General features: G+C 37.4%; 1 protein-coding gene across 1 annotated transcript in view; it reads right to left on the bottom strand.

Annotated features, from left to right (window-relative positions):
- Positions 1–8,335: 8,335 nt before the first annotated feature.
- The window catches only part of LOC139936792 (menin-like), a 34,562-nt gene continuing 18,997 nt past the window's right edge, over positions 8,336–23,900 (bottom strand). The window contains exons 3-6 of the mRNA XM_071931686.1: positions 23,438–23,580; positions 16,708–16,748; positions 15,852–16,076; positions 8,336–14,335 (exon numbers count right to left, since the gene is read on the bottom strand). Of these exons, the coding sequence (XP_071787787.1) occupies positions 13,318–14,335; positions 15,852–16,076; positions 16,708–16,748; positions 23,438–23,580 (1,427 nt within the window). The 3' untranslated portion in view covers positions 8,336–13,317. The remainder of the gene's footprint in view (positions 14,336–15,851; positions 16,077–16,707; positions 16,749–23,437; positions 23,581–23,900) is intronic.

A 23,900-nucleotide genomic window follows, 5' to 3' on the forward strand; every position in this document is an offset into this window, starting at 1 on the left:
TGCATTGTGGCATGTAGGTTTTCCCTATCTTTTTCAGCTAAAAAGTTATGGCCCGGTCACACAGGCCCCAAAGAGCGAAAACGAGAATGTTAAAAATGCACGCCTGGGATTGGTTGAATAAGCCTGGGCATATTCTACGTGGAGCAATTCAACCAATAGAATGCGTTCTCTTTACGTCGTTTTTTATTGTTACCGCTGCAGTATGACTTGGCCTTATGTCTTGATTGGTGATGCTAGTTTTGTGTTAGCACCGTTAGAAGGCGCAACATCAACTGGCTCTAAAGGACTCGGCAAATCCAACAATTTGCTTGAAGTATAAATCAAGCTCAAGATACTTGCTTACTCTTCGCTCAATCATAAAAATAGTGTGTACACTGTATTTATCACACTTTTTTCCCAAGCCAAGTAGGCCCATGAATGAAATACATAAATGAAATGATTACCCCGTTCCATCGAGCCTCAGACATATCTGAAACAATCTCAACTCATTGGGAGTATGCAACCCAAATGGGTGCAGAAGCTTTCCCATCAACCCCATCAATAATCTAAACCCTTGCAAGTATCCATTTACGCATGGTTGATGATAGGCAATTATTGTTAAGTGTCTTGGTCCACAAGCATTACAACTGGGACTCGAACCCACACTAAAATGACTTGGCCATTAGAACATAAGTTTGATAGTGCTGGACTGTGAAATGCTTCAAATAACCATTTTTGTCATTCCAACTACATGTACATGTACATGTAATCCGTCTGAGCAAATTTCATGGTCCTCTAGACAACAAATAAACCCCATGAACAGGCGTTAAAAAAAATGTTGGAGACCTTTGCGGACACTAGGTGGCGGCAGACTATCCAGCCAAGTACTGTTTTTGGAAATGTAAGCATGCTCAGAATTAAGCCAACAATGGAAATTAACCTGATACAACTGCTGCCAGTGTGGCAGGAGATTCTGTCCCCCATATACAGCAAACTGTGTACAAATTTCTTATGATAGCGCCCTCTTTTGAATCTACCTCCTCCTACAGCCCATATCCTAATTTCCCATTGGGGGGCAGAATCTCTGAGGAACTGAAGTCCCTATGACACCGGCCACAAAATCGCCTACTATTGGGTGACATGGTTGGCAAGTGCATAAAGCACTCGCCTCTCACCAAGGTGACCCCGGTTCGATTCCCGTTGGCCATATATGTGAGTTGAGTTGTACAATGATTCTCTGCTGTGCCACAAGGGTTTTCCAGACCATCATGTTTTCCTCCCTCGGAAAAAATGAAACACTTTCGATCTTGGCTGTGCTCCGTGGTCATAATGGGTTGATGTGGCTGGCAGCCAAAGGCGCCCTTGCATGCGTCCTTCGCAATTCAGCTCTTAGCTGTGAGTAAGGATGATTAGCCCCCCAAATTATTATTACCGATCTCAGCACGCAACCAACCCAAAACAAGCTGTATCGGATTCAGCCCAACCACCACACTAATCTTCTAATAGCTGTCGTCATAGTGTGAATCCTAGTGATGATGATCTTGGAGTATAGGTCCATGGGCAAAACACTTACTTTCAACTTTCCACTTTCCATTTACTTTCAACAAGAATGACACTCATCTGCAGATGATCAATGCTTATGATAAAAAAAAGAGGATACTTTTCCATTAAATTTCATTATCAATTTAATGAAATTAGGCCGACTCATAACATTTACATGAATAAAATCAAAATGCTTCAATAAAGAGTTGGTTAGATTAGCCTGTTTTAATAGCATAACCTGTGCAGCAGGAGGGTCAATATTGACCACCAATTAGCAGATGGGTCAGGGTCCAGTGCCTGAAATACACATTAGGTTGCCGGCTTGAAAGGTTGCGGACCGCTTCTCACAAGATTATCAAGGAATGGTTTATGCCGGGTTACCATCGTCAATAATAAGAGCCAAGGGATAAAACAGTAACATTTGACCTGTAATGTAACCAGAAATGTATATTATTGTGTCCGTGTAAACAGATTTTACAATTGCTGCGTCAATTCCTAAGAACTGTACATGTGTATCTCAGTTTGCAAAACTGTTGTATCTCGCACAAAAAAGCTCCGTGCAAAAAACATAATATAGCGCGTACTGTTCATGTGAACATCCAGGCTATTTTGAGCGGGGTACAAAGATTGGCAATTTCAAATTTGCGCGTAACTTAACAGCTATTTTAAAGGCAGTGGACACTATTGGTAATTACTCAAAAGAATTATTAGCATAAAACCTTTCTTGGTGAGGAGTAATTGGGAGCTGTTGTTAGTATAAAACATTGTGAGAAATAGCTCCCTCTGAAGTAATGCAGTTTTTGAGAAAGAAGTAATTTTCCACGAATTTGATTTCGAGACCTCAGACTTAGAATTTGAGGTCTCGAAATCAAGCATGTGATGAAAGCACACATTTGTGTGACAAGGGTGTTTCTTCTTTCATTATTACCTTGCAACTTCGACGACCGATTGAGCTCAAATTTTCACAGGTTTGTTATTTTATGCATATGTTGAGATACACCAAGTTAGAAGACTGGTCTGACAATTACCAATAGTGTCCGGACGTGTCTTAAAGGAGATTCAACATTTTCCACAAACACAACCATGTGTTAAGGAAACAGTACCTGAGATCAAAAACAGAAGAATACAAGAAAACTTTTTGTAATGGTAGATACTGTTTATTTCTCCAAGCTCTGTCGCACAATACATGGTTTAAAATACAGAATTATTTGTTGTTGTTTTTTAAATCAATTGCACAGACAGCTAATAAAGTAGTAACCAGACACTTTTAAACTTTACAACCTGGTTTTTAAGAATGCATGGATAATACAAAAGTTCCTTAAAATCAAATCTAGGTTTAAATCAACTCTATAAATTTGGCTTCCTTTTTTTTTTAAAGATTGAAAACATTTAGTTAAAAGAAAGGAATCTAGAGCAAAAAGGTAAACATAGGAAAAGTCCACATACACAATTGTCTTTTTGTGTGATTTACTTTTCTTTCAATGTTATTTTTTGTTTTGTTTTCTGTTTGCTTCTTAAGAATGCGGGTATTTTCCACACAGTAAAACAAAGTTCAGAACTTAATTAGTAGAATGTTTAGAATACTTTATTTTAGTAGACTTTAGAATATTTTTTTTTCTTTTCAAAATATTTTACTCAAGTTTCCATTGTTTACATAATTCTGAGCATGCGCACATTACCAAGAACAATGGATTTTACCTTGTAAGTCTGCTGCCACCTAGTGTCCCAAAAGTTCCCCATTGCAGGTCTGAACCATAATTTTTGAATAGACACGATGTAGTTTTGCTTCAAGAAAGGTCATAAAAATGTCCGCTTTGTGTTCTTTCTTCCCTTCTTTCACTTTTATTAAATCATGTATGTTCATGTTTCTAGACCATTTCTAATAAATATCTCCCTACCTTGTACATTTACAATATGATTTGAAATTCTTGAATACTTTAACAAATAACTGCACAAATTTACAGTATTTTGAGCACAACCGACACATTTATAAAGTCGTTGAAATATTTCGCACTTTGACTTCTCAGCAATAAACACTTTCAATGTTCAACCTGACACTATTTTAAAACATTATGTCAATACATCTTGTATTGAAAATTGTTATCAGAAAAAAAAGGATCCTCTATAACTGTCTAAAATTGTAATCATATCTCAGTGAATCTCAATTCCATGGTAAGACTATAAAGGCACGTCCTGAAAATTAAAATAATTTAATAGAAAGTACCATTTAGTACCATTACAGCTGACACATCCCAACAGCTATTAACGATAACCAAGTCTGGTACCAACCATGTACTGAAATACAGTAATTTTGTTGACAAATTTCATTAAAGAATGCGGATTAACAACATTTAATTTGGTGCTAAATCAAACAGCAACTCTAATGGTTTAAGGCTATGTCCAAACAAGCAACAGCCACAGCCATAACAGTCATACCTACATGTAATTGTCTGGGGGACAGTAAGATACCAGTGGTACCGTACCAAAGGGATGCTTTTGCATGAAGTGCAGTCGCCTTGCCTCCAGTTGCCAGGAATATTTTCCCTTCTGACTGAAGTGACTTGAGCTCATTGTTGGCTACCGTCTGCTGTGGCAATAATAACGAAAAGCGTTTCAGTTATGTTTGTTTGAATGATCTTCCCAAGGGAACTCGGCAAACTCCCACGAAGGGATAAGCTGGCAACAATCTCTCTCATACAAACACTGGTTTAACATCTATGATTATGAATTACACAAATCAAGAAATTGTGATTCAGTAACTAGATGACAATATTTATTCTAGTCATTGTGAAACCAGTGGTTAGCTGGGGGATTCGAACGCAAAACCTTGCAAGTCCTGCTATCTAAGCACTTGACCACAGTGATCGTAACAATAGCCACTTCCAAAGCTGTCCATTTGGACATGACAAAGTCAGAAAGTCTCACAGTCTTACCATAGATCAATTCACAAACATAATGTAGGTCCACATTTTGTATTTATGCTATATATATATATATATATATATACATCAACACTTATCACAACATCCTCTATGAGGCTTGAATTAACACACAAAGCAAAACAAAATAATGCAAAAAAAAATAATTTAAAATCGTTATAAGAAAAAAAAATACATGCTTAGAGCATGAAAACACAAAACAAAATAACACACATTTCTGAATCTAAAAAGATGAATATTAAAATACATTTTCTCCAGTAAATTTACATAATTATTGTACACGTACTTGCTGGCAGCTGCAAAACGTCTAGGCACGGATGAACTTTACACATAAAAAAAAATGAGAGAAAAAAGAACACCCCAAAAACTCAAATCTGTGTACTATTGCTCTTTGACATAATATAGACACGAAACGGGGGAGACTTTAAGTCCCTCTATAATCCAGCAAGGAATTCTCATAACAGGGAAAGTTCTAATCTTCTTTAATTTATTTATGTGCCAAAATTTAGCATTTTAATATCCCCGTGTTATGGTCCACTCCAAACACTGAAATAATTTTGTAAGATTTTAACCCCAAAAAATTCACGTTGAATCCACTTTCATTTCAACATTCAATGTTTAAATTAAAAATATTGTTTACAATCATAAAACAAATTCATTTGGGGAACAATTTTATCATGAAATATTTGATTAAGTACATCTTCTTTGTTTTCATATTGACGGAATGATTGTTTGTAACCCCCTCCCCCACCAAAAAATAAAATAATAATAATAATAATAATAAAAAATACAAGAAACAGAAGAAATAAAAAAACTAATATTTAAAGCCCTTTTCATTTTACTCTTTGAATAAATACCAAAATTTCCTTCCAAGTTTTAATGCAGGCGGCAATTGATTCAATCATTTGTTTCACCATGCAATAATCAATCAAATTCCAGACCTATTAACAACATTTCATTTACAATTGAGCAATGACTAACAGCGAAACAGGCTCTTGTGAATTAAATCACAACAGTTTTAATGTTACTGGGAAAATTCAACTGAACAAAGAACCCCATTTCACTCTGGCTGACTTACAAATAATTACAGCCCGCTCGGCATTCTGGGGCCTATGGCTGTACACATTGTCACTGGTGTGACATTGTCATGGTAAGACATTATCAATGGTTTGATGTTGTCATTGTTGTGACCTTGTCATTGGTGTGACATTGTCATTGTTTGACATTGACATTGAGGTGTTTGTGTGATTGTGATTTTGTCATTGAGTGACATGTCATTGTGTGACAATGTAAGTGACATTGTCAGCAGTTTGACATTGCAATTGAAGCCACATTGTCAACATTGTTATGAAACAGGGTTATTTGTCACATACTTAACATAAATCAAGTCCATTTCGGCTTGTACCTTACATACACATAAAAATGCAGTCCAAAACCTGGCCTTAGGAGTAGAATACACACAACTTCCAAAGAACAGTCACTATAAAAAAGTTGAACTTGTACGTTGTACTAAGTTCTTCAACACCATGAACAGTTCCTTAAAAAACTCAAACATTTCAATTCAAGGAGACACCTTCGTTAAAAATCAATCGTCAATCTTGTACAAAACTTTTCGTATCTAAAATAAACAAATCTGTAATATATATACTGCTATACAACCTTTTTAAACATTTTGCTAATTCTTGAAACAGGCACATCTTGAACAGATCTTGAATAATTTTGTCCTAAAAAAAATGTCCATTCTTTTTTTCTTCTCTATCATCGTATTTATAATAACACCGGAAGCCCTCAACAACAACTTTCAAACAGCGAACCTGTGAAATTGTTCACCCTACATCTCAAATATTTCATCTTTCTGGAAAATTCTCAAAATTTCCTCTCCCCAAATTTTGTCTTCTTTCCTAAATCACCTCAACCAAAATGTACTTCTCACATATTCAGAATGCATACTGTTCTTTTTTCAACAAATACCATGCCTTCCAATATGGGACTAGCCTTTAGTCAAGGCGCACGCGGCACACCGGATGGCACGCACAACCCCAAAAATGTAACGCACGAAAAAAGACTACCACCGCCGAGCGGCGAAGCCGCGAAGCGCCTTTACCAACTCGATTTTGGTGGGAGAAAATGTAATGCATAATGCATTAGCGTGGCGAGTTGCTGGCCAATAAGAAGCCACAATTACTTGCATGACGTCACAAGAACGTTCGATGCAAATTCTCCCACCAAAATCGTTGGCAAATGTAAAGAAAAACATAAGGCCCCCAAAACAAGTTGGTAAAGGCGCTTCGCGGCTTTGCCGCTCGCGGTGATAGTCTTTTTTCGTGCGTTACATTTTTGAGGGCTGTGCGTGCCATCCGGTGTGCCGCGTGCGCCTTGACTTAAGGCTAATATGGGACAAGAATGAATACACATTTCTGTGATTTAACATGTGACATGGGTTTCATAAAATGCTGGTAACCTTTTTAACCTAAAGCAATTTCTGAAAGCTTTTCCCTGCTTGTCAACAATTTGTTTTCACTGTCATTGTAAACCAATCAAGATTTACTTTCAGACAAACAATCGAATTCAATTCTAGAACCATCCTCATCCACACATCAAAGTACCTAAAAACCCATGGGGCTGATTTCACAAAGGTTGAAGAGTGATCTTAAGATGAGCTCTAACCCTTAAAGGCAGTGGACACTATTGGTAATTACTCAAAATAATTATTAGCATAAAACCTTTCTTGGTAACGAGTAATGGGGAAAGGTTGATGGTATAAAACATTGTGAGAAACGGCTCCCTCTGAAGTGCCATAGATTTCGAGAAAGAAGTAATTTTCCACGAATTTTATTTCGAGACCTCAAGTTTAGGACCTCAAGTTTAGAACTTGAGGTCTCAAAATCAACCATCTAAACGCACAGAACTCCGTGTGACAAGGGTGTTTTTTCTTTCATTATTATCTCGCAAGTTCGATGACCGATTGAGCTCAAATTTTCACAGGTTTGATATTTTATGCATATGTTGAGATACACCAATTGTGAAGGCTAGTCTTTGACAATTACTAATAGTGTCCACTGCCTTTAAAGGGAAGGTATACATCTGGTAACCACTCCTATAACTAATGACACTAAAATCTTACTTGGTTAAAAGTAAAGCAGCTGTCGATAGTATAAAGCATTTTGAGGACCAATTAACTTTGAAGTGAAGTGATTATGGAACAAGATATTAGTTTTATCCCCCCAAATCTAAAATTTGAGAATCGTTTCTGAACAAATTACAAATTATTCTTCCTGCGTTGACTTAAACCACTATTAATTTTTCGGCGATTTCTCAAAAACGCTGTCAACCATTTGAAATGAAAGTTTTACAGGTTGCTTTTATTTATTCTCCATTTATATATGATTAAAACAATCAAACCATTTCAAAAACCAAAAGTACATGGTCTCTTAAAGATGAATCTAATTGCTTTGTGAAATCAAGATCGTGTCACAGAAATCACCTTCTAAGGAATCTTCAAGTTACTTTCAATTTTCTGTAACTTTCATTTTCCCATACATCAACATTTTAGAATTAAATCCCCATGCACATAACCAAACTGCCATCTGTTCATGTACAACTTCTTTTATATAAAAAACCCACCACACTTTCCCAGTGCTACTCACATGCTCAATACACATAAACATTATTTTGGGGATTAAATCTTAGTCTACTTTAATATTCAGAGATTTGTTTTGCTTTCATATATCTGTCGGCAAATTTGATTGGGATAATTAAATTAATTTTGGCTCAGAAACAAAATGTGCTTATGGCTTGTTATTTGGCAAAGTTGAGTAGAATATAGCTGCAAATCTTTGAAAGATTTCAAAATTTCCTGCCCAAGGTTTTAAAGATCTTTTTCTCATTATCTCAAGTTTTCTTACATTAAACGTTGCCTAGGTTGTACAGATACACAATGCATGGTGTAAAAATCTTTCTTTTTTTACTACTTTATACTTAAACGCACGATGACGCAAAAATCTAGCCGTAGTCCAAAATTCCAAAAAGGCCAAACCAAACCACAAAATAAGGAAAATAGTCTGGTTCTTTTCATAAAGAGTGAAATTTGAAATACAACGGCTACTTGTATAATGGTCTTACTGTCATAATTATCTACAATAGCAACTAGCAAAAAATCGTAACATTGTTATTGTAGTAAGTTAAACTAGGAAAAACAACTACTGTTGCACATGTGTCGCAAATATATACTAAAACAATACCTCTATACATATACATGAGTTTTTCCTGCAAAATTTTACTATCTAAAGAAAAACAAACAAACAAAACACATACACTATTTAAGCACAGAATAATGGAAAGTAGTAGGCATTACAAGGTCTTTTTGTTTCATTTTTAAAAAGGTGGGATTTCACACTATAGAATAGAAACTGAAGCATCTTTATTTAAAACTGCTAACAATACTTTCTGAAAAAATATATAAATGACTTCTTCTTATAAAATGCGTACAAGTATTGTCCCACGTCTTCTACAACATGTATTTTTATTTAACAACAAACATTCTACAACTTAACAATCTGGTTTATTTAATTAGTACAAAACTCAAACTCATGAATTTGCCTTTAATCGTAAAAGCTTCTCGGTTTCCAGATTAAGATTTGGTAGGGCTGACGTAAATAGTCAAAAACATTAACATTTTGAAGAAAAAAAAATGAATAAAAAATGACAACTCCTATACCTGGATTTGCACATACTTTTTTTCAATCCTTATATTTCCCCAAGGTTGACTGTGGGTCGCAGAGACTCAAGGACTTAGCGATGAGGTCATGTATCTCCATGATTAATAGCAGCCGAACTCTGTACAGATGCGTGTGGGATTTAATATCATGGATTTGAGAGGGAGCGATGGCCATGATCATGATGCACGGAAACTGAGCAGATTGTGAAGTGAGTATCATGCTTGATTATGAGAGGCAAGACATATAATATTCCCCTTGCCCACGCACTGATATCCCCTCCCGCCATGAAGTATCAAAACAACTAAAGTCAGGTGTTAGAAAATTGCTCATCGCAATTTTAAAATTCACGAGATGAAAATTTCTCTTTTTTTCTATTGCAGACATGCAACTGTAACTTCATAAAAAAAGGGAATTTATTAAACAATTTCGATGATTTTGTATAGTGTTTTTTTTTCAAGTTTGAATGGCACAAAAAAATTAATGAGAATATAAAATTAAAAAAAGGAATTCAGCTGATCAGAGGAAAAGTTGCAAACTTACAATTGCTATGAAGGGCACATTTTGTTGTTTTGTCTGCCCGTCATGTTTTGTATTGCTCCCCTTTTCGATCTTTTAGAAATGTGCATGACATCCGAGAGTATACAGTGAATGCATTACAATCCAAAACAATGCATAATATTTTTATAAACGTGAGTGCAAATTCATCGCATGAGTGTTTGGATTCTATGATCCTACAGAGCAGGATTATTTTCCCGTCGAGTTTAAAGACCTAACTCAAGCACTATTAACACTCGGCCAGTTCCCCTGACAGTTTGTCAACAGTCGACTACATACAAGCAATTTTCTTTTGCACTTTAGTGTTTGTTGGATTTCATATAGCATTGGTACTATGTTGTGTTTATGCGCTCGGTGAAGAAAACCAAAGCCCTCACTTACATCCTGCCCATTTTTTGTTCTCAATAATTCTGCTGTTCAACATAAGCCTTAACATTCCCAAATGAGCTGTATTCTATACAATGACTACAACCAGTATAATTTATGCAACATCATTTTGGGGGATGTCATATTGAAGTGATTTGTGGTAATCCGAGATGGTTGATTCATTCTTATTAGATGGACAAGATGGTAAGCGCGGAATTCGGCGGTAAGCAGAAACACTTAATTAGGCCCAGGTGAGAGGTCAACATATAGCGTACAAAATTGTTCAGAGTTCATGACATGACATCACCGCTTAACACAAGTAGTTTATAATTGAAAACTTGAATGACCAAGTTTTAATCAACAGAGCTAAAAAAAATAATAATTGAAATATTTTGGCATAACTAACACTTGGCAAATCATACACTTTGCAAACATTATGGCAAGGAACTTTACACTTTTAAAATCCTATGTAATGTTACCCTTAAAGAAATGTGTTTGACCTTATTTTGTTAGATCGTGGTTTATCTTTGGCATGATGTTGACAGGAAAATGTTAATAGAACTTCAGAAAATATGGTACAAGCAAGCAAACAAAATGTGTCAAAAGAACCAAATGGAACACTTTTGTTTGAATTATTGACTACATTAGTAGCAGCTGCATTACATGGATTCTTATCAGCCGCTATCCAGGCTACGTCTACAATATGCTCATTCTTCTGAACGCCCCCACCCCCTCTCCCTGCAAAATAAAAACCAAATCGACACGAACTTAAAAAAATTGTAAAATGCTTTGTAAAAAATAGCAGTGACTACCGAACCTTTTGCTTTAGAATGGCTTACCAAATATTTTCTTGTAATGCTTTAAAGTACAATTTCAAACACATATTGACAATGTGTGATGAATGTTTTTAAAAATAATAAAATCTAAATTAAAAAACAGGTACATGTCTGTGACGAAGGTCTTGTTTTGTTTGGTAAAGGCAGTCTCCCCTACTGGTTTATATATATAAATATATATATATGGACTAGTCTATTCCAGGTAGTATCTTCCCACAAAAAAGAAGAATATATTTTGTATATACTATTATTAAAATTACCAACTAAGGGTGGGTAAAGATTATTAAGAAAACAAAAACAAAAAAAAACAACGGCTAAATAATGAAGTTCATCAAAAGAAACTAAATTCCATCTGCTTCTTTTCATAGATATTAGTCAATTATTTTGTCTTGCTGCAGGCTCATCCAGTTTTCACAATATATGTTTATGTTTTTATATTTCATCTTTTTATGAAAATTCACGCTTATTTTTAAAATGCAACAACCTTATTGGATGAAATTTTCAGGTTGGTTGTTAAAGAAAAGGGGGGGGGGTGGAGATTTATTTACACATCAAGAAAATTGGGGATAAAAAGAAACAAGAACAACAACAATGGACTTCCCTTTTGAGTGTGGAACAAAACACTTTTGGCCCACTTTGATCAAATACATCTTTAACAACACGTCTTAACTAATGCTCAGTTATTGGAAAGCTAATTTGGGGAATCACGATTTTTGGCAATCATGATTTAGTACTGGTTAAACAAGTAGATGTACATGTACCATTCGATTTAGATTTTTAGATTTTTAGATACTATTGAAAAAAGAAATAAAAAGAGTTCACATTATGCGTGGGAGAGATGCGTGAATCATCATAACTCACATCTCAGGGATTAAAAAAAAAGAAACCTTTGTATGAGAGAAGAAATATAGCATTGGCAAAATCTACTTTAAGAAATCAAAATTTATGAAAAACTGTGTGTTCAGGTCGCTTAACAATTACGTGTCTACCTATAATGCACAACTGAAAGAAAAACTGTTTTGGCCACGATTCCTTTTTTGCTGTTGTCCTTTCATGACAACAAATCAATTTAAACTGGAATGTTACTAACTTACAAAAATATCTATATGGCTCAAGATGAAACAAAGACTAATCTTGTCACATAGATCAGATCAAAGCAAAGATATGCCTTCCATATTAATAGGAAAAATCTCTCTAAACAACAGATTGTACAGAAGAATTACCTCTGACAATGACTGAAGGGCAAGCCGCATCCAAAGTTCAAAACTCATTAATTTGAACATTTTTACACTCTTGATACAATTCTATAAGACGCCAAACATGGGCCACCATCTCTGAGGTCAATATGGACATGCGTATAACACACAATGCACAACTCTCAGCCAATGACAGATCTCTATTTGACCTCAACGAGGGCGCTAAATGTAAGCTTGCCTCATCATGGGCAAGAATTCCAGACTATTAAGTACAAAATGTAAATTCTCCAATGTAGATCAAAGCACACACACTCACAAGGTTCAGTGATGTTTGCAACAAAAAAAATAATAATAAAAATCCTTCATATATGAACTTGAATAGCAATTTTGGTCACATCATCTGCATGAAGATCAAACTAACATTAGTGATCCTGTTAACTAAAATTTGCCGACACAATTGGTTCCCTAAGCGAAGAAAAAAAAAACAGGGAACAATTCATTAACAGTAATACGTACAATGTACGTCTTTTCGGCTGGTAACTTTTATGTAATCAACAAGTTATGTGTTAAGCAGTTATTAGTTGTACTGTATGTCGGCATTTTGGGTTCAAAGTTCATGTTTCAGGCCTGAGTGGTTGCATGATTGAATTTTTTAAATACGGCACAAGGAGACAGCTTTCATCTTGATTTACGCCCATGCTACCTTCCTAAAGTGTCCAGCCGTCAATTTCACCAAACTCTTCCTAACTTAGGATTAATCTTGAGACTGAGGACGGGGTAAGTTCTGTATCAAAATACGTAGGACACATTGAACCCATCCTAAGTTAGGGCGGGTTACTCGTCCTAACTCACGTTAGGATTAATCCTAGCGTTTCATGAAATCGGCTGCAGGACTTTACCCTGTCAAAGACTGAGAACATACTGTAGTAAATATTTCTAGTTTGCTGTTACTTCTTCTAACCATTCGATTTCTTTGGTACAATGCAAAATGGCAACAATAGGGCTCAAACAGTACACAACAATAGAATAATAATTCAATTGTCAAAGAAAACATCTTTGACATTCATACACTCTTTGAGACTCACATGCATCATTTCAGTGTCAAAGCAAACCCGTTTTTATTATTTTTTTTCCCTTTCTTTTATTAATTCTTTTTATCGCATCTTTGAAAGGGAAAAAAAAGGTGTCACTCCCGTCTAGGGCGACGTCTCAAACTACCAAAGTCTTCATATTCGCTGATTGAGCGTGGCCTTTTACTGACGTGCACCTGAGATTGAGCGGTCAGTTGAAGTTGGATTGCGGCCATGTTGAGTTTGCCCGAGGTGGTTAGTATGTCCTTCAGGGCGAGCATCTTGGCACTATTGAGGATAATGTGTGCCACCGGAGGGCGTAAGATAGGCAGCCCCAGGCAACTATCATTGCTAGAGTTCAGACTGTCTTGGTTCTCCCCCAAGTCCCTGCACTCCTCATCCTCCGACATCTGCGTCTTCCACCTCCTGCTGAATGACATCTCTGCGGGGCTCTCGGCCTTCATGACGGATTCCATCGTCATCCCGGGGAAGGCGCTCCCGTTGCTCCTCGTACTCAAGAAGTCATTGAAATCCGTCTCCGTGTTCAGCATAGTATCGCTACAAGAGGGGTCCACCAATGGGGCATTACTAGAATCCACACTCTTAACATCAGTTCTTTCTTGGCTTTCTGCCAGTACCTTTTTGCGGTTGTTCCTCTTGTACTTCTTACTTCTGACAAAATTCTGGTTGATGTCTCCTCTCGTCTTGATGACCCTTCTCTCTATCTTAATCTCTTCCTTAATCTCCTCCATTTCTTCCTTGATGTCATCTTCCTTGGACTCCCTCTTGTCGTCTTCCTGTCCGTTCTCTTCATCTTCCTCATCCATCAGTTTATCATACCTACCTGATTCCACCTCTACGAGCTCCCGGATGTCTGCGTTGAACCGCGTCAACGAAGCGATGAACCGCTTGGCCCATGTGATGTGCAGGACTGGGGTGGTGCTCCCTTCCTCCCAAAGGCAGATGCCATCGTAGAAACGCAGAAAGTAACCGTAGCACTCCGGATCATTCACGACCCTCGTGGCTGCCTCTGAACCACCAGCCGATCCAGTCTTGACAATGTAAGGAATGAGGTCATTCGCAATCTCCATGAACTCCTTGTAGACTTCCTCGTCTTCTCTGTTGTAATTATACCTGATCAAGGAAATAAAAAGAAGCAGTTTGAGACGTTCAGCGAAGTGTTACAGATGAGTTTTGTGATCTAGTGTGATCAATCTGTAAAACCATTTTAGAACAGATAAGTTACTAGCTACTAACTAAGTGAGGTTTGCAGTAACACCATTTGGAATACAATCAGAGCATACTGCAAGATCGTAACATTGAGTCGTTAACCAACTGTTCTTTTCAGAACCAACACTACTCAAAAAGAGATATTCACATGGTGTGTCCGCAAACCTCCCTTAGTTATACTTCCACCATACAAAGTTTCAAATCCTACAGATAAGCTACTACTCGGTTAGACAACAGTCTGAAGTAAAATTAACCAATAATCAAGATGAATCAACTTCTTTACACAGTCTCAAACTTTAACACGATGTACATTCCACAGACATATATTCACATTAAGTCATTCAGTTTTCTGTTTACTCAGGTTGAAAAAGTTTTACAACTTTTGTAAATCCTCTTCTAAACAGTCCATTTTGGAAGTCACAAATCACTTTACATGAAGTGTGTAGAGGCTTTAGCAAATAACACACTAACTGATTACACCATAATGCTACAGGCCACTGCTCATTGGCCATTATAATACTCAATTCTTTACGTGGCACTTTTCCTATGGGCGTCTCAAAGCACTTTTTATTATAAGAAATGAGTCACAAGGAAAACTACCAAGGTAATTAGAAAACAACTGTGGGCAGACAAAAATTGTTAGCTATGTTGGTACACCGGCACGTTAACCAGAAGGTTGCAACATACCGGACTTACAGTTTTACATCCCTGCTGACGGATGAATCAAATTTGGTTAATCATCTTGCTTTAGCTTTTCCCCAGTGGTCCACTGGCCAAATTCTAATTAGACCATCTCAGGAACAAATTCTCTCCAAGTGGTCTGGCTGGCAAGCTAAGGGTTGAGAAGCATCTTGAGCTAATTTGAAACATGGAATAGTGGTAATAGCCAGCAGACCAGGAGTGGATTTCACAAAGAGTTAAGACTAGTCTTATCTCGAGTTAGGATGAGTTACTCTCACCAACTTAGGACTATTCTTAAGTTTTTAATATCTCCTAGGACTAGTCCTAACTCTTTGTGAAATTGACCCCTTGAAAAACTGGCAGGGCCCAATTGCATACAGCCCTTTAAGCAGAAAATTGTGCTTGGCGAGTTTCTTGACTCAGCGAGAAATTACTGGGACCGGTACCAGTGGCAGCAAAGGCAACTGTATGGTGTTCTGGGTGGTACCTTACGAAGTTGACCCCAGGGGCCAATTTCTTAAAACAATAAAATTCATCGCAAGACAAATTTTCAGTATCACCATAGTGATTTGTATTGTGACATCACATTTTAATCAGCAAATGTGATTGATTTGCAGTTACGATCAATCTTAGATCTTTGTGAAATCGGCCCCAGGTCCTCTTGGCTAGTCACTGAAAAAAGTTAAGAACAAACCCTGAAGTGCCACAACTGGTTCCCGAACCCTTAGGTCATACATACCGACTGATAACGCCTGACGCTTCTGCCCACTGCTCCATCGCCATCTTGTACTCAAAGTTCCTATAGAGGTGACCCCCGAGGTACGTGTAAGGATACACATGGTGGTTGTCGTAATCATTCTGGGCGGCAGTTATAGCTTCTTCAAATAGTTCAATGGTTGTGAGTTTGGATGGCGTCGGGTCGATGCTCTCTAGATCTCCCAGGTTACCAAGCGCCATTGGGTATCTGAAAAAAAGTCAAACCAAGGAGGATTTCATGCTATTTGAAAATTCATACGACATAGTTTACAAAAGGCATTTTTAAAGAATGTTTAAACCAAGTATGAAAGAGCTGCTAATTAAATAAACCATTTCAAATTCTTAGGAGTATCTAGTAATTACTTAGCTTGAGGTACAAAAGCTGACATTCATTGTGTACATGTACACATAGTGTAGACTATTGTAATAGACTTTTCAGCTGATGAATCTTAACTTTTAAAATTTTCCATGGGCAAACAAAATCAAAACTGGTTACCAGCCAACATTCCAAAGAAAATTACTTTGACTGTTTTTTGCAACCAGTGCCCCACTCATTTTTTTGCTAAGCAATTAGCACAATTTTCTGCTTCAAAGTTTTATGAAATTTGGCCCAGTCCAAAGCCATTCTCTTTACATAAGTGTAGAGGGTATTGAAAAAACAACAAGCGCCATGACTGGGACCCTGGACCTATACTCTGACATTGAACACCAGCTTGAGTCCAGTGCACTAGACCACTTGGCCATGACACAAACTATGCAACAAAATAAGCTACTTGTGCAGATTCATTACATCTCAAAAGAAAAAAGAAAAAAAAAAGGAGAAAACATCCTTGACTTACTTCTTGAGATGACCAAGATCATACAATAACCACATCAGCTCCTGATGAAGGAAAAATAAAGGAATAATCATCAAAAAAATTATAGAGGACAAAACATGAATGTGGCGGGACTGAAGATCCACAAAGGTGAAAAGCAGGGAAAGACACCACTGAGCTAACCCTATGAACACATTGACCACCAACTCCAATGCCACTATTAATTTCTTCAGAAGACTTTCTTCTACATATTAAACCAAACATTTTGTCTTGTTTCCTAAACAACATTTTTTTTAAACACAAAAATGAAAACTGACAAATGTAGAAGCATCAAACTAGAAAATTCATGTAAAAAACAAACTACCTGCAAAAAGAACAACTACCATTTAGCATTTGATGTAATCATTGTGACAGTTAACGCAAGGTAAAACACACAAATCATGTTTCTGACCTCATTCTCTGCAGTGTAATTTGTGTACATGGAGATAATTGATGTTGAATCAAATTTACAATCGACTAAAATTGACCTAACATATCAATTAACTTAAAATAAATATTGACACTATTGTGTCACTGTCATGCGACAGAGGAGGTAGTGTTATTGTAAGGCAAATGGAAGAATTGCAACAAGTAGGCCGAGAAGACCAAACTACACATCAAGTGTGGAGTTCATTTAATTTGTTAAAAAACCCTGACAAAAACACAACAATTTATGTGTGGTTTAACACTTGAGACAAAAGCAAGATGCACAACCAGACAGCGGTGGGTCTCCACTTCGTTTTCAGCAAACGAAATAATCAAGAAAAGAAGTTCAACTAAGAGAATGCCCCTTTCAATCTCTCGATAGACTTGTGGACAAGTCGTAAAATGTCTGTCGCGGTGATAGCGTTCCGACTCTCCCCGCGATTCCCGCAGTATTCTACTACTGCTGTCATGACTACGGTCCCATTTAAGTAGAAGTCGGCTGCGGCAACCAGCAGTTCGTGCGAGAGCAGTGATCTCGCCATAGCACTGCCACAATTCGACTATCTCACCGCGTGGGAACATTAACGACTTGTCCACTAATCTCTCAGTGAAATCATGGCGAGCGGAACAGGACAAAAAAACATAGATGTCATCCGATACAATCAGCACCTTTTCCTCCCTTCATTAAAAAAATAATAACAAATCAGGATAAAATAATTTATATCATCAGTTACTTATCCATTTAAAGGGTTTGGGTACTTTTTGTATGACACAAAACACAATGTCCACTAAACGTGCACGGTTTGAAGATAATGCTGATAGAAAGCTGTCCTTAAATGATTACTTGATGATCATGAGATGCTGTAATTTGTCAACAAAATAATTTTCGGCTCAGTGAGAAAACGGATTTACAAGACTCTCCTGAAAACATCGCTCTGTGATTTTCACTTTTTTCCCCCCCCCCAAAAAAAACTTGATGACTAATGAAGCTAAAATTAATACAGGTACACCAAATTACATACATCTTCATTTACAATGAGTCAGGATTCATGTCATGGCCAAAAACTTGGTCCACAAGACCCTTTAAATCACCATGACTCAGTTTGACTCACTTTTCTATTAACTTCACACACACCACCACAACACCAGGATCCAATTGGCCGCCATCATTATCCAAAAGGTTAATATATGGCAACCAGAAAGACTCACCATGCCACTAGGTAATTAATCCCTTGTTCAATGACTCATATTAACAATCTAGTCCCACTCTGGCCATTTTCCTTCTTTTTTCCAGTATTATCGTTGATCTCTTATTTTATATGCAATTCCCATTATATTGTCCACCCACCCACCCCCGCACACACAATACATGACAGAGCCACTCTGACATGATGCAATTTACTGCACGGATGATTCACAGAAGATGTCACTTTCTGAGGAAAGATAGTGTCATTTTGAAGAAGAAAAAATTGTTATTTTGTTTTTCTTCTACAGTATCTCCCTGATGTAACATATCTGTATCATTTATATGACCCTTTCTGTGTGTTTTCATTTGCCTGCCTGCAATTCCTTTGTGTATTTAATTATGTAAATAAGTGGAAATCCAACATCCCATGCGCTGGGGTAAAAATGGTTTTGTCAGTTATGATTAAGGGGAAACACCAAATTATATTATTTATCCTTATTATATAACATCTATTAGATTCAGCACCCGATTCGAACTGCCTCTAGCCACTGGGCTAGCTTGCTTGTCTAGTGGTAAGACATCTGCTCTAGCAATGTAAAAGCTTTGGGTTCAAATCTAACCTGAGTAATTTTCCAATGTTTTTGTTTTCTTTACAGAACTCGGGAAAGTACTGAGTATACAGCAGTGCGCAGCCTGTTTTTATAAATAATGGTGGAAAAAAAAAAAAAATGTCACTATTAGGTTTGGGTAAAATTATCTGTATACACCCAACCTCGCTACCATGGGCAGTGCGCCGTATCACCCGCTAGCTCTGCGTACGTCTCTAACCCCTGGGAGGGAAACTCTGTTCCGTGTCTTTGATTGGCTATCACATACGCGCAAAATTTGAAACGCTGTGCATCTCAAAAAGCTCTATACGCCGAAAGGTGTGCGCATGAAGATGTATGTATTCACACTGAACGCCAAGGCAAGTTTATGACTTTTATTACACACAGCGCATCCAGCGTGTGCGCAACTAACGCCCAACACAGAACGGATCAACCACAGGACTAATTGTAATATCCCATATATTTGGATATTTTGGAGTTCCAGGGGTTATGATCGAGCAAGGCATGCTGGGAAAAAATGGCGCGGCGAGATCGATCACCCCTGGGAACGAGGTTGGTATACACCAAACCAAAACCAGTGTAAGGGTAAAAACCAATTTAAATTATTCATCCTCGATGCAAAACAACATCTACAGCTATATTTACTTTTGCAAGTTTATTCTACGCTTAAAATAATTGTATAAATGAGGTAAAATGTTTTCCATGACAACTCATTGATCCACCTTACACAAAGTATGCATGTACATGTATGCACATTGTCTAACTGTTTTCATTTGCTTGTTCAACCGCAGCAGAATAAACTATTCGCTCTCAAACAGCATTCATACCTGTGGTATTGTTACACTGTTTGCTGTCTAAAACACGAGCCACAAGCGTTTATCCAGAGTTTGTCATTGTGTTTGTTTTAGTAAGAGCTGAGAAATATATTATCTCTTTAATGACAGTGGACACTATTGGTAATTGTCAAAGACTAGTCTTCACAGTTGGTGTATCTCAACATACGCATAAAAAAACAAACCTGTGAAAATTTGAGCTCAATCGGTCGTCAAAGTTGCGGGATAATAATGAAAGAAAAAACACCCTTGTTACACGAGGTTGTGTGCTTTCTGATGCTTGATTTTGAGACCTCAAATTCTAAACTTGAGGTCTCGAAATCAAATACGTGGAAAATTACTTCTTTCTCGAAAACTACGTCACTTCAGAGGGAGCTGTTTCTCACAATGTTTTATACTATCAACCTCTCAAGTGTGGTTTTATGCTGATAATTATTTTGAGTCATTACCAATAGTGTCCACTGCCTTTAAATAACATTGACAACATTCGTTTTTGTCATTAGTCTTTAAGTATTACCATCGCCGTTTATTGTTGAATAATATGTAACAAATACAGCTATCTCTGTCATTATTTTCTTCAGAGCTGATAAATTACCTCCTTAAATGATCTTTATCACATTCTGTTTTTGAACAGGATAAATGAGTTTGACAAAAACTGTTCATAAATCTGACTTGTGAACACGTCATCACAATAAGGACAGAAAGTTCATTCTTGTAAGTGCAAGGTAGTTTTTCTGCAATAAAGGGCCTGGCTGTGATTGAATTCAAATTTGTACTGGCTGTGATTAAATTCAAATTTGTACTCAAACATGTCCAGGGGGCGATGTTCGGGGTATAGAGGCATTTGGTTCTGTCACCTGTGGCTGAAGAATCGGCTCTGTGGGTGGACAAAGATTTGAGAGAATTACTGCAATTCACCTAAAGACATCGTCACAATCATCTTGGTTGTGCCGTTTAGGAAGTCAATGTCCATATAGTGTAGAGCGCATTTTTGGTGACGCATTATTCAAAGCTTACCATATTTTTCAAGTGCAGACTACCAAAATGGCAGCCAGTAGCCGTGTGTGACCTTTGGACAAGGGGTCAAATAAAGCCCCTTTTCAAAAACATGACGAAAGTGTAAAAAAGAGGTCGAGATAGGAAATGTTATCCAAACATAGTATGCCGTTGAAACTTTTAAATGGAAAAAACGCCCTCATTTGACCAAGAAATGATCTTAATGAGAAACCAAAATTTTCAAGCTAGGCTCTTTAACTTCCATGGGAGGTCGTTGTTTCAAAAACGGCCAACAACTCAGAAAAGTTATCTTGCAGGTAATGTAATTCCGCATAATCAATCACACATTTAAGACTCCAGGACAGCAGAATACTCCAAGTGGAAAATTTTTGTCTGGCGGTGATTTGTCCTCATACTGACTTGACATGAAGTGCTAAATCCTTAAGTCGTCTCCGCACTTGTGCGATGCGCTAGCTATTAACACTGCACTACATCTCTTAAGATGTTACACGTATGTCCTACAGGTCAAAGCACTGAGCCAAATAGAGCTGCTTTAGAGGCAATGGACACCTTTGGTAATTGTCAAAGACTAGTATTCTCACTTGGTGTATCCCAGCATTATGCTCAAAATAACAAATCTGTGAACATTTTGAGTCAATTGGTTATCTAAAGCTGGCTTCAGGTCGACCTATGATTTTCTTGCGGCGCAACAAACCGTCGGCAACCTGCAGAAAAAATATGCTCAGGTCACAACAACTGAGAAATCATGCGCCTGCGATTGGTTCCCGACCATCGGGATCATGTCGTACAAGTTGAAATTGTTTTACTCTTGCAACTGTGAATTTTTTTGAGCAGCGACTGCTTCAGATTGTCTTAAAATCATTGGAGTTAATCTTACCTCAGGCGCAGTGTGATCCTGAAAAGTCACTTGCCGACTGTTTTTAGTTGACGCAAGGTCGACCTGAGGCCGGCTTAAGTTGCAAGAGAAAAATGGAAGAAAAAACACCCTCTGTTGCACAAATTTGTGCGCTTTCAGATGGCTTAAAAAAGGCTTTAGGCCTTTTATTACTTGAGTGAGAAATTAACTATTTCTCTCAAAAACTATTTACTTCAGAGGGAGCCGTTTCTCACAATATTTAAAACTATGCGCTTTACCAAGCAGGTTTTTATGCTAACAAGTATTTTGAGTAATTACCAGTAGTGTCCTGTGCCTTTAAAGGGAGAGTATTTTTTATAGTAATGCATGTCTGTAATTGCTGGCTACCTTTGAAAAACAGTGTTTCACTGAAAGGTCTTTCCAGGATGAACAATTAATAGATAAAAGTAAAACATTAATAAATAACCATTTTTCCACTGAGCAAAACAACATGCCGGAGCCCATAATTACAACAAGTTGTCACAACTACTTGGATCGTTAATTAATCATGCCACAGTGTTTTAATTAGCGTGTAAAGATTTAAACTGCTAATTACACTAATTAGTCCAGACTATGCGTTCACACCCTACTAATCGCAAACCCAAACCAAAAGAACATAAAGTACATGGATCTTTCACCCCTGTCTAGCATGACAGCTGTAGTAATGAAAAATTGATCAGAGATCAGACTACATGAGAGTCTGCAATAGGTGCGCTGTACAGTAACACCCTTAATGATGTTGCACTTGCCATCATTAGCATGCACTTACAGGTGCAAGTAAATACCAGAGTAGTTTCCTCTCCTTCTACTGGAAGCATAAATTAAGCCAATTTAAAGATACGTAAGCTGCTCTAACAAGTTTAAGCGGGATATTTGTTTTATCTAAAAGCTGACTAACATGCAAAATATTACGAAGAGTTTTATTTTTAAAGTTATAAACCATTAGGGAAACTGATTTGGTAAATTTAAAATTCATTTTTAGTTGAACAAAGAACAAAAAATTAGAGAGCGGCACTTTAACCTGTGACCTCCGGATTACATGCCGGCGCTATACCAACTGAGCTTTCTAGCCCTGTGTTGGTGTTCTCCCTATTTTTTCTTTGTTCGGGGAGCCAGTTCAGAAGCCATTTAACCTGTGACTGTCTTACGGCCAGGGATTACACCCAAGTTTATGATACAACCTGTGAAGCAGCAACAGAGGCATCACATTAAGGGGATGTAAGCTTTTAATTTCAAAAATCAAGTTATAAACCACAAGGAAATCTGACCCGGTAAGTTTTTAATATACTTTGGGTTGAACAAAGAAAATCTGACTCGAGCGGGACTTGAACCTGCAACCCCGAAACAAAGATGTTGACAAAACAGGGAGACTGCCAAGTATGAGCAGCAGCCCATTAATCCATGACTTGTAAATTTCCCCACTCCATTTTTCATAAGGACTATATCTTCTGAAAACTGAGTGGATCACAAAACTGAATAAAACCTTGGAGCCCCTTTCTGTCAGTGTACCAAGATCTTGACCTGTCAGACAATTTAAGCATGTACTTATCACTCTGTCAGTGCAAACACATTGTACTTCGTTTTGGCAAAAAAACATATTGTCTCTTGATGCATGCTTTCCTTTATGAACATCTGTGCTATTTTTGGCAATGTTATGACAATTTCAAACAAGCACGTAGCTTAAGTGCTATCTTAGGCAATCAAACTTTTGTTCACTAACACAAACGGTACAGTATTTTTTGTTCTTTACCTGTTTTAGTGACGCAAGTTCGATGCTATCCAGAGAAGAGTTTACAGAGGGGTTGATGGCAGAGACTAGAGCAGCCACCTCCATCATTCGGTCACACACAACTGGATGATCGTTCAAATATAACCAGCTACCCTCCGCTACACCTAAATATGTACACAAAATACAAAGTGGTTCGAAGAAAAATCAGTATCAAGAGAAGCCATACAAGATTTGTTTTATAATGAAACATAATCAGGGCTGTATGCTTTGCAGTTATGAAGGGGAAGGGCACCAAGGCATTTTCTTCTTGGTAAAGGGCACCCTATGATTAAATTGGAAATTTGTACTGGAGCATTTCATGGGCACCAAGGCAATGACCAGGGGACACGGAGGCAATCGCCTTCGTTGCCTCCGTGAAGTATCAGGCCTGAACATAAAATGCGGACGAGCCAGGAAAAAATGCAAAGTGTCTGGACACCTTTAA

Source organism: Asterias amurensis, chromosome 1 (genome assembly GCF_032118995.1).
Source record: "Asterias amurensis chromosome 1, ASM3211899v1".
Classification (NCBI taxonomy): domain Eukaryota; kingdom Metazoa; phylum Echinodermata; class Asteroidea; order Forcipulatida; family Asteriidae; genus Asterias; species Asterias amurensis.